At 46.1% G+C, this 14,710-nt stretch overlaps 1 protein-coding gene across 1 annotated transcript in view; it reads left to right on the top strand.

The window, feature by feature from the left end:
- Positions 1-14,710, top strand: part of PPP1R16B (protein phosphatase 1 regulatory subunit 16B) — a 77,643-nt gene that overhangs the window by 43,752 nt on the left and 19,181 nt on the right. The window contains exon 2 of the mRNA XM_044986309.1: positions 12,930-13,000. Coding sequence (XP_044842244.1) covers positions 12,930-13,000 — 71 coding nt within the window. The remainder of the gene's footprint in view (positions 1-12,929; positions 13,001-14,710) is intronic.

Below are 14,710 nucleotides of genomic sequence, written 5' to 3'. Positions count from 1 at the left end.
TCCTTGGTTTTCCTTTTTGCATTTGATAGTGCTTTGTGTGTAGTCCAGTTTCACTGTTCCTCTCTGTAGTCGGCTAGTCAGTTCCCTAGTCATGTGGGTCTTTTGTACAGCAAAAAAGGGAAATGGACACAGAAAAACGTGATCATAATGCTACAAATTGTCAAGAGGAGTTTGGCAGATGTAGCATCTGACACTTTTAATTCACTTTTTTTTAAACTGACTAGGTTTCACGTTGATTGTCCCTTTACCACCGCTCACTGAGAGTATGTCTACATTATCCATCGGATCGGCAGGTAGTGATTGAACTATTGGGGATAGATTTATCGCGTCTAGTGTAGACGCGATAAAATCGATCCCCGATCGCTCTGCCATCGACTCTGGAACTCCTCCGTGCGCGAGAGGCGGAAGTGGAAGCGAGTTGACGGGGGAGCGGCAGTGGTCGACTCGCCGCCATCCTCATGGACAGGTAAATCGACCTAAGATACGCGCGTATCTTACTTCGACTCCCACCCCAGTGTAGACCTAGGGCTTGGCTACACTCGAAACTCCAAAGCGCTGCCGCAGGAGCGCTTCCGTGGCAGCGCTTTTGAAGTACGAGTGTGGTCGTGGCGCCAGCGCTGAGAGAGAGCTCTCCCAGCGCTGCAGGTACTCCACCCCCCCCACCCCCTCCCGAGGGGATTAGCTTACAGTGCTGGGAGCTGCGCTCCCAGTGCCGGGGCACTGTTTACACTGGCACTTTACAGCGCTGTAACTTGCTGTGCTCAGGGGTGTGTTTTTTCACACCCCTGAGCGAGTAAGTTGCAGTGCTGTAAAATGCCAGTGTAGCCAAGGCCCTAGCTGGAGAGGGGTGGCTGATCTTGCAAACTGCTCCTCCTCTGAGAGTACACCTGCACTGCAGCTGGGAGGTGTAATTCCCAGCTCAGGAATTCCCGTGTATGTGGCCACAGCAGCTCGGGCTAGCCACGTATGCGGGAAGTCATGCGGGACTATACTAGGGAAGCTAGATTCTGCCATGGCCACGCTGCAGTTTTGACTGCGCTAGCTCAAGCAGAGCTAGTGCATGCGTGTCTCCTCAAATTGCAGCTGCAGCATAGACGTTGCCTGATTTGTCCCAGAAGGATGGTGTCCACCTCAAAGGAGGGGGAAGGCTTGAAGCTCAGGACAGTGGAAGAATCCTTCAGGCTCCAACAGCAAACTTAGTGCTGGTTAAAAATGTGAAATTGACAGCCTGTGGAGACTGAAGTCTTACAGACACAGTGCAAGGGCAGTCTGGGAAGCAGTAGTGGCCTCTCCCCAACAAAGGAGAGAATGTTGGTGATTGGTATTAGTCCCCTTGTTCGGTTTCCGTATTGTTTTCTAGGAGGTGCTCTGATGCCACGACGATATTTAAGAATTGGTGTGAGAACCAGGATAGTTTGTAATGCAGAGACCTGCTCCCTAAGAGCAGGACTTGGACTCATTACACATTGGTCACTAAACAAACAAGTATCAGCTGCTGACAGTGCTGATCTTGTGGCAGAATAAAATCACATAAAGTCTGCATAGGGACCAAACCCCAAAGCACACAGCCTCATTCAGCAGTGAGTACCTTCTGGGGAAAGGGAAACTGATCCTTTGGGGCTAGTGCTGTAGGAGCAGAGGCAGAAGCAGCCAGGGACTGGGTAAAATGGGGACCAGCAGGGACCACCCCAGATACAAAACTATGCAGGGGAGACTCTCCCATTCTGAGAGGGTGCCTCTCTCTGTGTGGCCTTTGGCAACACTGCAGAGAGGAACCAGCCAGACACTCCGGCTGGTGGGAACAGATGCAGAAGCAGCCACAGCAGGGATCTCTGGACTTTCAGAGCTTCCTACAGTTTTGGCTGGACTTCCTCTGCCTTGTGCTGATTGGCTGTTTGCTCCACGCTTCTCCCTCCCCCTTCCTCAGTCTCTTTATCTCTGCTTCACTCCACATCTGCCCCTCTATCCCTTCATCTAACCCTGCTGTGCCCCCCCATCCTCTTTCCCTTCAATGTCCCCCCTCCCTTCACTTTTCTTTCCATTTAGCTTATCTCCCCTTCTAACTAAGCCTCCCCCGAAAATACTGTGGAACTGACATAATGTTTGCTGTCATCATTGATCACTCAGCATGCAGTGCGTGTTCTACTCCTTTCCCCCTGCCACGTGTCAGTCTTGTCTATTTAGATTGTAAACTCTTGGGGGCAGGGACAATCTACTGCTGTATGCACAGTACCCAGCACAATGGGGCCCCATTCTTGGCTGGTCCTTAGGCACTACTGTAATGAATATAATTAATGGCGCAGAGTTGAAAGCAGGGCACATTTTAATGAGCAATAAGCATGGTAAGTGGGGACAGACTTTCTTGAGAGGCAACAGTCTAGCTCAGTGGTTCTCAACCAGGGGTACATGTACCCCTGGGGGTACGCAGAGGTCTTCCAGGGGGTACGTCAACTCATCTAGATATTTGCCTAGTTTTACAACAGACTGCATAAAAAGCACTAGCGAAGTCAGTACAAACTAAAATGTCATACAGTGACTTATTTATATTGCTCTATATACTGTACACTGAAATGTATGTACAATATTTATATTCCACTTGATTTATTTTATAATTATATGGTATCAATGAGAAAGTGAGCAATTTTAAGTGATAGTGTACAGTGACACTTTTGTATTTTGATGTCTGATTTTGTAAGCAAGTCGTTTTTAAGTGAGGTGAAACTTGGGGTACGCAAGACAAATTAGACTCCTGAAAGGGGCACAGTAGTCTGGAAAGGTTGAGAACTTCTAGCTTATTTCAGTAGCATGACGTTTTCTTCTCTGTGTGGGTACAGTGTGTAACAGATGGGGCCCTGCAGGCTTGAATCCTTTCACAGACTTCTTTATTGTGTGTCAGGTATATTAGCAGGGAAATAGTGTGACTAAGTTAGATGGGAGGGGTCTCAGTAGGCATTGAGCTTTCCTGGGAAGGCTGGGGGTGATCAATCTTTTGGCAGGTCACTGAGTTCCTATCTCAGCAGATAAACTGGGCCATAAATGTTGGAGTCAGCATTTTACAGCAACTGTTTAAAGCTGTCTCTTCCTTCTCTTGCAAGAGGCTTTACATAGCTGTGACGTTGCACCCCATAATGCTTTATAGAAATATGCTTATGAGTGTAAATATGACCTAACTGGAATATGTTTTATGCTAGATATGCCATGTAACATGTCTTTGCAAAGGTTATGATCTACTGAATATATTCATCCTATTCCTATCCATGTATCATTTTTATATCTGAAGTTATGAGCATTGGCTCTATGCTTGTATTTAAAGTGTCTGCTGTAGGAAGCACAAAAGGAAGATTTGGTTAACATAGCGTTTAGGGGTTATTCAAGTAATTGGGAGTGCTTAACTAGTAATGAACTTTGGGAGACACCAATACACGTGAGCTTTTCTGGGAACGTTAAAACTAACATGTAAACAATGACGGCCTGCAAAAAGCTGAATCATTCATAGACATAGGACTTGCCCAGGTGGCTACAGACTCCATCTTGTTACTGTGATTTTGCACAGGAGAACAAAGGGGTTTCCGTCCATAAGAGAGAGACTATAAAAGGCCCTGGAGACCCCTCCATTTGGTCTTCAACTGGCTCAAAAGATAGCCTCTCCATCCCAAAAAGATGCCTGAAAGAAATTGGAACAAAGGACAGTAACTGCGGGGGTGTGCGTGATTGCTGGACCCAGACTAGGAAGGAGTCTAGTCTGTGAAAGAAGCTTAGTGGAATATCTCTGAGGGTGAGATTTACCTGTATTTAGTTTCCTATTGTATTAGGCTTAGACTTGCGTGTTTCTGTTTTATTTTGCTTGGTAATTTACTTTGTTCTGTCTGTCATTACTTGGAACCACTTAAATCCTACTTTTTCTATTTAATAAAATCACTTTTTACTTATTAATTAACCCAGAGCAAGTAAGTAATACCTGGGGGAGCAAACTGCTGTGCATATCTCTCTATCAGTGTTATAGAGGGCGAACAATTTATGAGTTTACCCTATATAAGCTTTATACAGAGTAAAACGGATTTATTTGGGGTTTAGATCCCATTGGAAACTGGGTATCTGGGGCTAGAGACAGGAGCACTTCTTAAGCTGTTTTCAGTTAAGCCTGCAGCTTTTGGTGGATATAGTTCAGACCTGGGTCTTTGTTTGCAGCAGGCTAGCATGTCTGGCTCAACAAGAAGTCCCAAGCTTCCAGGGAAAACAGGCTCAGAGGAAGTCTCAGCACATCAGGTGGCAGTCCCAAGGGGGTCTCTGTGATCCAACCCGTCACAATAGCTACAGAATTATCAACAGGTAGGGGGAGTGAAATTAGTTGTGTGTTGCAGGCAGTGGGAGAAATGTATCAGTTTGTTCTGAAGATAGCAATCCAAGCACTCTGACTAATTAGAACAGTGGTTTTCAGACTGTGGTCTGCAGACTGCTAGAGATCCGCAGACTATGTCTAAGATTTCCAAAGGGGTCTGCACTTCCATTCAAAAACGTTTAGGGGGTCTGCAAACGAAAAAAGGTTGAAAACCACTGAATTAGAACATTAGAAATAGCACTGATCAAAAAAAAAATCATCAGCTTTTTTCCAGTAGAAAATTGGATCTCTGACTAAACTATTTTTTTTGTGGGAAGTGCCACTTTCCTTCAAATCTTTGGAGTTTGTTGTCCAAAAACTAAGTTTTTTGCTGGGGGAGGAGGGCGGAGGAGGAGAAACATTTTCTGACCAGCTCCATTTAGAAATCTAAGTGGAAGGCTACCAACTAGTTCAGTTCCCTAATTTTAGATATAGTCAAATTTAATAATTTAAGAGGAATAGAAATATTGACTGGTTTTATTCAATGGAACCAGCTTTAAAAATACAACATACAGTGTTGGAAACCTGAACACAGCAGGGCTTTTTGCAAGAGCTTGAGAACCAGGTAGAGAAACTGACTAGTCTAAATGTCACTATCCAAACTAAGAATAAAGTCCAAATAGCATAAGATAAACCTGATTTTTAAAACTTCTCAGTCTTTAACATCTCAGGCCTAAGGAACTACATTGCAGTCTTGACAATGCCTCTTAAAGTGAGTGAGCTGCTTACATTTTGGTGTGTCTTCTTTATAGCCCTTACTATTCTGTGGAGCATATGCTGCGTTATCATCTCTTCCCCCCAACTCCCATGGTCTGGGGAGGAAATAGGTCATGCTGGGATGTGGCAGGAGGAGGTTGGGGGATTCAAATGGAGGTTTGATGTTGTTCAGTAAGTGCTTTGTTTATGTAGCTGCCAGTTTAGTGCGATGGGGGGTAGCTGTTGGAATCAGTTCATTTTTTAAGAGATGTATTTTCATAGTTGTCATGGGAGCTCTTTTATTTAATATAGTGTAGATTTGAATGACTAAATGTATGCAGAAACTGCACTGATGTCAAATCTTCTTGAGCATGAGAAGTTTAATTATAGCTAGAGTGGATAGAATAATGGAAAATGCATTTGAATTATTATTCGGTGACTATAATTCATAATGAATTATTCACAATGATTTGTTCACCTGGCTCCTATTGTGACTGCTGTATTCCATTTGAGAGGGCGTCCCTGTTTCTCACCATCTTTTTGCTTGGGGCATACAGCATATCAATAGGTCTATCAATTATAGATAATTATGGCCAGATTTTGTAACAGAGCTCAGTGAATTGGGCACTGAGCTCTCTTAAGGAATTAATTGTGAGTGTGAAAATGGGAGTTGCTTGCTGGCTGCTGAACTCTCTTGAAAATGCCCATAGGAGTTCTGAGTGCTCTAAGCTCATTTTTAAGTAGGTGGTAAAAGCAGTTTCTATTTATCCACGGATTTACGGCTCTCATCACTGTAACCCTTCCCATTACCCTGTGGAGGACAACGTTCTGCTAGTTCCTTGCTTCAAACAGTAGGTTGAAACTTTTATTATAAGTGAACCTCTACAAAGGCTGTTCTCATGAGAAAGCCCTGGCAAAAAGTGGCCCAATGGGCCACTCATGCCACTAGCATAGCAACCCACTAACTGTGGTCCACGGTAGACTTGCTGGTGGTCCATAGCTGGTATTGGCTGTTTCTGCTTGTCTTCAATTTTTAGATCTTATTAAAAGCTGAAAATAAATCCTTTCCTAATATTACTTTCCATATAAGTTAACAGATGTAGTTGACAGATAGATTGCAAATGAGAGAGGAAGTGTCCAGGAGACATTCTCTCTCTCTCTCTTAATATGTGGTACCCACTACGGAAAGTCTGAGATTCTTCTTCAAGCACATCTGGGTTGCAAATGCTGCAGGGAAATACTGATCTGTTTCAAAGTGTTAGTTTCCATTGCAACATCTTAAGAGGTTTTTTTGGTCCTGGGTTGTGTTAAAATGCTGTTCATGGAGAACTCAACCTGACCTGTTGGTGTCCACTTATTTACTTCTTATTTGCCCTGTTAAAAGACTGAAGGTGACATTGTATACATATATTTAATCTTGTTTAATGCTCTGTGGGGTTTCTTGCACCTTCCCCTGAAACATCTGGTGCTGACCACGGTCAAAAGACCATAATTGCCGTACCAGATCAAACCCATGGTCCATCTAGTCTAGTATCCTGTGTTACACTCTAACTTCTGGAACTGACTGAATGCATCCCTGGTAAGTGGGTCTGTTGCTAATGCCACAGCATTTTAAGCAAGTAAAGGTTATTTGGTACTGTTAGGTGTACTGGTTTCCTGCAAGATATTCTAAGTGCCTCATTCTTCCCCATGTGGGAGTGTCTGCTTAGGACATAGGAAAGTCAACACACTTGTATTCATCCTAATTTTTCCATCAGAAGGTGGGGCTTGCTCCCCCTCCCCACATGGAAGTGGCAATAGCTTTGGTCCAGGAGGCTCACACATCTCAGGGGATCTGCCAGAGCTGTTTGTAGGGGAAGCCCCAGATCTTCTGCCCTCTGCCCATCTGCAAAGCTCACTCTTACGGTGCACCCCCAGGAGGGACCCACGCATAGGGCTAAGTTGCTCTTACACCGATCACTCCCCCTCCCTTGCCCCGCAACTGGGATTTACTGGTTCAGATTCCCAGCCTTAAAGCTTTCACGTTCCTCTTTAATTAGGCTCCCCCCAGCATTATTCGCTATTAACTGGCAGTGTGTTGCCACTTGCAGTTCTTTCAGGTTGCCTCTGTGCTCGACAGCAAAGCAGAAATCCCTGGTGTTGCTGCCTGCTCTGCAGTTGTTCTGTAGGCAGGCAGCGCAGCGGGTAATCACCTGCTTCCTTTGCTACCAGTGTAACAGGGGCAGAGGCAGGACACGGGCCCAGCACACGGTGGAAATAATGGAGGGATTTGTGCCAAAGAGAAAAGGAAGATAAGATTTCAATGGGCGGAACAAACAGTGAATGAGTAGGCAGCCAGCAGGGAGTAAATGAAAGCCCTGAGCGCTGTTCCATGGCCCGTGTGAAACGAGGTGGGTGTTCTCAGCCCAGTTCTTAACTGACAGGTGTCTGCATCACAGCGGGTCCCCTCTTTGACATTCCTGGCAGAGAACACCACATTCCACGAATGGGCCGTGGAGCCTGAACTCACATCACTCCCCAAGGGGACCCCTCTGGATTAGGCTTCTGGGGATCAGTTGCTGAGTGTTGTGGAACCCCTGGGGCTGGGCGTGCCCTGCTTTGCTCAAAGAGGACGGATGGATCTGTGCTGAAGCAGGGGCCTGGGAGTCAGGGTTCTGTTCCAAACTCTGCCATAGACTTGCTGTGGGACACTGGGCGAGTCACTTCCTCTCCTGGTGCCTTGGTTTCCCATCTTTTGGATGGCGCTATTTCCATCCCGCACAAAGGTGAGAAGCTAAATTGATTATTTGTGAAGTGCCCAGATACTAAGGCAAAGGGGACATACAAATACTTTGACAGAGCCGTGGAAAAGCTCCTAGATATGGAGTGGGGGTTGAAAATCCAGTCACACAATCCCTGAGAACAAAGCAGAGATCCCCTAATGCATTTTCAGTCCTGCTCTAAGCAAATTTTTGCACCTAGACTCCAGAGGTGGAGGCCAAGCCTCACCATTACCTACCTCCCTTCCCCCTTCTTTCTGGGCTGTCTTGTCCCCAGGGGGTTCTCCATGTCCTTGCTACAGCCCTGAAGATGCTCTCAACCTCGAGATCCTCTAACAGAGTCAGGGGGATGTTGCACAGGAGGACTCGCTTATCCCCCGGCCACCTAAGGGGCAAAATCACAACACTTGCTGAAAGTTAGTATACGTGCCGAGAATCTCAGTGCTTTACGCTCCCTATTTTGCAGATGGGAAACTGAGGCAGGGTGACGGGAAGCGACTTTGCCCATGTCACACAGCAAGTCTGTGGCAGATGAAGGTCTGATTTCATTTTTCCGAAGGCACTGAGCAACATAACTTCAGTTAAAGCCACTGAGTCTGACAGGTGCCCAGCACCGTGGAAAATCAGGCCCTACAGAGGCCTGCCTTTAAAAGCTCCGATTGTTCAGTGGCAGCTTCCGGGCACTGAGCACTTCCAAAAATCTAGTCCGTGGCAAAGCTGGGAACTGAACCCAGGCCCAAGGCTTCCACCACATGACCAGACTTCCACAGTCCCTGCCCTAACTGGACTGAAATAGCAGAGAAAGGGTATTTCCAAGGCTAACCCCAGGTGCGGAAACTTTCTGGCTGAAGGATGCTGGTGAAGAGTGGCCCTGTTGCTGAGTAAGTGGAATGGTCCCAGTGCTGTTATCACAGCAGCTCACACATGAAATGGCTCTCTAGGCAGCCACCACATACTTTAGCTCTCAGATTTTGTATAGCACACTATCTTCAAAGCACTCTGCAGCATTAACTGCCTCATTTACCCCCTCTGTGAGGGAAGTGAGTACCGCTGTCCCCATTTTACAGACTGGGGCGGGGAGAGAGAGAGGTGGGCTGAGCCGTACAGAGTCCCTTGGCTGTCAGTGCCGCCCTCATTTTGGCGCACCCGGCCTATGAGTAAGTTCATCGCAAGGCATTTCCTGTCAGGACTAAGGGGCAGGGGCAGGGCTGCGCCTGGAGGGAATGCGATGCACAAGCCAGTACAGTCTCTCTCTTGCATTCATGAGCATGAATAATACCTTGCTGAGTCTGTGGAAGGGGAGAATATAATACGTCTTGTAGTAAAGGTCAACTCACATGGCTGCACATGAGCTTCGTGTCAGTCCTTTGCTAACCATCCTTAACTCTTTCAGTGCCTTATGAACTTTGCCCACACAAGCAGAGAGTATATGGACTCTTCAGCATATACCCTGGTGTTCCACTGATGCTGACGGAGCTGAGATCAGTGCCCCAGCTCCTCCCGCATGGACGGACAGCACTTGTAAGGTTAATCTGGCAGCATTTATTTGCCCAAATCATTGTAAGCAGGGAAAACATGATTATAGAGCCACATGACATTAGTACACAATGGCTCTGAAATGAGCCAGATTGAATTAAGCCTCCTAATGGCATCACATCCAAAGTAAATAACAAAAAACCAGATCCACCGGTGAGTGACAGGTCTATCAGTCAGATCCTATTAGCAGAGCAGGAAGATGGGGTTAGGCAGTAATAGGAGAAGCATAGTCATTAAATCAGACGTATTGGCAGGGGTGCAGACAGTTTCAGAACTGGGAAGTGTGTGAGCACTGTGGGGTGTCCAGGTGCTGAGCATAAGGTGTGAGCTGCCTAGATTGGCCATTAAACCTGGTGTTGTGTGGTGTGTGTTTAATTCCAAGGAATAAATATATGGCAGGAGTGCTCTGTTTCTCTCTCTCAATACTTAATAGATAAGTGCCAGTTGGTGGTGCCCAAGAATATATAACATGGTTCCTGGATTTTATAGGACCAAGAAAAAGTGTGTGCTGCAAACAGCTTTCTCTGTGCAACTCCTGACGTCAAGCTCTCAACAGCATCAGGACCTCCAAAGCACTTTGCAGATATTAGTTAATCCTCCAACACCTCTGTGAGGTTCGGAAGGAACATTGTTCCTATCTCTGATGGGGAAACTGAGGCTCAGAAGGGTTAAGTGATTTAGCCAATATCACTGAGTGGCAAAACCAGGAATAGAACAGAACTCAGGAGTCTGGTCTAACTACCTGACTGTATTTCCCTTCATCCCAGTGAGACCTGCTTGTGTGACTTGAGGGCAGAATGTGTCGGTAGCAAACTGACACACTAAGAAAATATCACAGTGAGTTTAAATATAAAGAGGAATCTGCAAAGCTTTAGGCCATATCTCAACACCAGGTTGTCACACTGGATCAGTTACAGCGTGATAATTTGTGTTGGAAGAGAGGGTGGCCTAGTGCCTAATGCACAGGAATGAGAATGAACTCTGGCATTCTAGTCTGATGCCATCTTCCTCTGTGTCTGTGGGCAAAGCCTGACTACAAAACTGCTGAGTACAGAAAGGGCTGGAGCTGGAGAGCAGTGGGTACTGTTATCCCCATTTTATAATAATAATAATAGGAGATATACCAATCTCCTAGAACTGGAAGGGACCTTGAAAGGTCATCGAGTCCAGCCCCCTGCTTTCACTAGCAGGACCCATTTTTGCCCCAGATCCCTAAGTGGCCCCCTCAAGGATTGAACTCACAACCCTGGGTTTAGTAGGCCAATGCCCAAACCACTGAGCTATCCCTCCCCCTGGGATTTTATAGATGGGGAAACTGAACTGGAGAGATGAAAGGCCCTACAAAAATACTAGACCGCAAAAACAGCCAGGTTGGGGTTCCTGATCCCTTGGTTCAGATTTGTAGTGTAGAGAAAACCTAACTGGGTCGCATAACTGGGCTAAGGCCTTGGCCATCACCAAGGCTATAGCAGGTCACAGAACATCCCTATGATCTTGTCTGTACTACAAACTTTGACCATGTTGTGATCCTTTTCTCAAACTGGAGGGCTTTAGCATATATGCGTATTTTCTAAATGAGGATAAGAACCTCCTGGCATTCCCTGCCTCTCTGAACAGTTGTGAGAACTAGGCTTTGTCTACACTGGACTTTCGTCAGTAAAACTTTTGTCATTCAGGGGTGTGAAAAAAACACTTCCCCAAAAAGTTTTACCATCGAAAACTGCCGCTCATTGGGGGTGGATGTTTTTTGACGGCAGGAGAGCTCTCTCCCACCGACAAAGAGTGGCTACACTGCCCCTTTTAGCGGCACGGCTGTAGCGGCACAGATGTGTCGCTAAAAGGTGCATAGTGCAGGCATAGCCCTAGACAGTGTCTCCGTAGTGCTCTGCACGCAAGTGCTAAGCATTGCTGTTCTCTGAGCAGAGCTCAGAAGTCCTGTTGCTCATGTGTGTACACTGCAGGGTTTATTTTCCTAATTTCTCCCTTTTTGATAAATGGGTTGCAGGGAGGAAAGTGACTAGTCCAAACAGGGCGCCTTCCTGCTTGTGCTGTTGCTCTGGGAATAGCCAGTGTTGCAATCTCTCCTGTCTGCAGGCTATAAAGATTGTTATTGCCCTCTTAGCTTCATGAGTGTTCTGTATTTTACAGCTCTGGTTTCCCTTAATGATTACGTCCCCTGCCAAGGAATATGATGGGATACCAGTAGCTGGTGCATCTCTGCCCCTAGGGAGGAAGTTATTATGAACCTGCTAGCTCAGTGACATGTGGCTGGGAAGAGCATAAGGCTACAGAAACTAAAAAACTAAACCACAGCAAACAAGCGTTGGACATCACAACCTCAGTGTAAATGACTTGAAACGTTCCCCATACTGGCCATCAGCTGATGTTTGATGAGACCCTTCTGTACTTATCTTGTGACCATTGCTGTTACCATGTGTGAGGTCAGTTCCTAGATTTTTCTCCTTTTGCACCAGGTAGATGGTTTAAAAATATTTTTGGAAGCTTTCCTTTGGCAGAAGGAACTTTGCTTAAAAAACTGACAATATCTGTAGAAAGAGGTGGGATTTTAACAAACTCATCAATAGTCATCTTAAAATCCCATGATGTCCTTTAGGCATACACGGACCTGGGTGAAGTACCAAAAGCTATGCCTGCATCTTGCAGACCTGCAAGGACTTCCCAAAGCGACGATTGATTCTGGGTGCCTCAGCTTTTGTATCCCAAATCTATGACTCCTGACAGAGGCCCGAATTTCAGAGCGTGGATGCTCACGCTGGCTGGAAATTAGGCTCTTTTGGCATCAAGATGGGAGCAAAAATTATCTTTTGGAAAAAAATCAGCCCTAGTGCACAGTGAAATTTGCACTCAGGTATTGTGCAGTGAAATAAAATGCGAGTTCCAAACTGTTCTGAAGCAGACCTGTGCAGTTTACCATCTCAGGTACAGTAGAACTCCTATTTTATGATGCATTTTGGTTCGAGGAATTCATAAAACTGAACATCGGAAAATTACAGTGGGTCTGGAGCATAAGTCGCAGTTTGGTGCCTTGCATTGCGGTCTTGTTCTTGACACTACTGCAAAGAGATTTCCAAGGCAATGAAGGCATCAAAATGTGAAGGGGTGACACTGACATCACTTTTGTTATGGGATTATTTTATTTTTGTCTGGAAAAATGATCCATAGTTGGTTGTTCATATGGTTGGTGTCCTACTCTATGGTAAAGCTGTTAGTGAAAAACTGTCTGTGTATGAGTGCCCTCTACTGGCTAGAATCAGGCAGCACAATGTTATCTGTGCCGTATTAACTCTCCTTTAACTCAAGTGCCAAGGGCCTGTACTTTTGCAACCCGTGGACCAGAGTTCCAACCCCACTGTTGCCACGATGTTTCCAGTTGCCAGTGCACAGCATAGTGACAACCTGGAGTGGGTAGGTGGCCATGGCTTTGTCACAATCTACAATCATGTTTCTTTGTGGCCAGGATTTGGTTAGAGCTGAGGGCGAAAGATGTATCCAGGATTGGTAAACTGAAGTTCCTTTCTTCCTTTTGCTCTCGCTTGCAGTGTGTTACTTACTGAAGAACAATATCAGCCCGGACCTGTGCAATGAAGATGGACTCACTGCACTGCATCAGGTGAGGCCTTGAGCTACCCTCACCATCCTAGGCTGCTTGTTAGTGTGTTCATCTCCCATGGTGCTGGAGCACAATTGTGTTTGTGCAGGGCCATCTGTGAGTGCATCTCACAGAGACAAGGGAGGGTGCCTTTCCCACATGTATTTTGCTTGTTTTTCCATAAAACACCTGAAGTCCTCACATGTTGCAGCATCCTGTCCTCTGGGGCTAAGCTGAGCTCAGAGCCCCTCTCCCTACACCCAAAACTTACTTCCGTTAGAGAGGAGCTCAGGCAAGACTTGGGACTTTAGGCCCAGATACAAAAAGCAGCACCTGTGCAGCTCCCCATGAGGCTAGGCTGTCGGCTCTTAAAGGCAAGCTGACTCGACTCTCCCACAATGCTGAGCTACTCACTGCTTTTGAAATGGGTTTGATTCAATCAGTGCACTAGCTGTTTAGGTAAATTGCTGCAGCCTTCTTGTGTGGAGACTCATACATTGATTTAAGGCACTGTGATGTTCCTCAGATGTACCCAGCATTGTGAGGCACCTTGTCCTTGTCTATACCTGCCTGGGTCAGCTCCCTGACAACCTCGGCCCCAAGCAGCACAAATACTCCCCTCTCAGCCCATGTGGGCTCTGCTGTCCCTCTGCAGGTAAGCAACAGATGCCCTGTGAGCATCCCCTGACACTTATCGGACAATCACAGAATTACCAGGCCCGCTGTCCCTAAAAGGAACAGTACAGCTTACGAGTTCACTTTAGATCACAGCTCCAATTAACACACAGCACTTTTTTATAGAGAAAACAATAAAAGTTTATTTAACAAAGAGTAAAGATTCGTGCAGTAGCAAACAGAAATAGTGGGAACACAGGGCTACGTAGAAACACAGAGTTACATATAAAATAAAATCATAACATACATTCTAGAGTCTGAAGTCAACTAACAAGGTGCCCTCTTGTCTAATAAGGTACCGCATACCCCAAAGTCCTTCTCACCGTGTTTTTCAACCGGATGTCTGTGACCCTTTTTTCATGAGGCCAAGCCCACCGGCAGCTTTGCCTTCCGCAGTGAAGGATAATTGGGAGTTCATCTCTGCCCCAGATATACTTCCAAAAGTTCATTGTCTTTAATCTTAAACATGATAACCCCTGCTGCTTTTGTTTTTTCCTGCAACCCCCACAACCCATTGATTAGCATTCTGCTCAGGCTGTCAATGGGTATCTATTGTGTACCAGACAATACTCAGTTTGCACATGACCAGTCAGAGGGAGAAGCGTCTCTTCCCCTCCAGCCTGACAGAGGTATGTGGATCACCTTTTTGTTACTGCGTAGCTCTCACACCTAGGGAACACAGTTTTTAGTATACATACGTAAACTCCCATGTTTTCTATACTTACAGCTCACAATGATGGTGCTGACCACCGTGACACAGGCTTTCATTAGAGACCTTACATGACAGTCTTGGGCAAACCAGTATATAGACCCTGATCCCAGGGTTTCCCAACAGCCTTTATGCACCCCTGTGCCCTCTGCCAGCTGGCACAACGAGGTCCCTGGGTCTCCGGCACTTAGAGTAATTTTCCAAGCATCCACACAGGGGATTACACTGAACTAAACTGCAGTTTGTTAAACCAATTTTAATTCCCTACCCAGCTAGAAAGTCCTGGTCTCTAGCACAGAAACACAAGAAGAATCTAACTGCTCCTGGAGGAGTTGCAGTGACTAGAA

Source organism: Mauremys mutica, chromosome 13, assembly GCF_020497125.1.
Source record: "Mauremys mutica isolate MM-2020 ecotype Southern chromosome 13, ASM2049712v1, whole genome shotgun sequence".
Lineage (NCBI taxonomy): Eukaryota > Metazoa > Chordata > Testudines > Geoemydidae > Mauremys > Mauremys mutica.
Note: the sequence above shows the minus strand (reverse complement) of the source record. Positions and strands in the feature narration are given on the sequence as shown.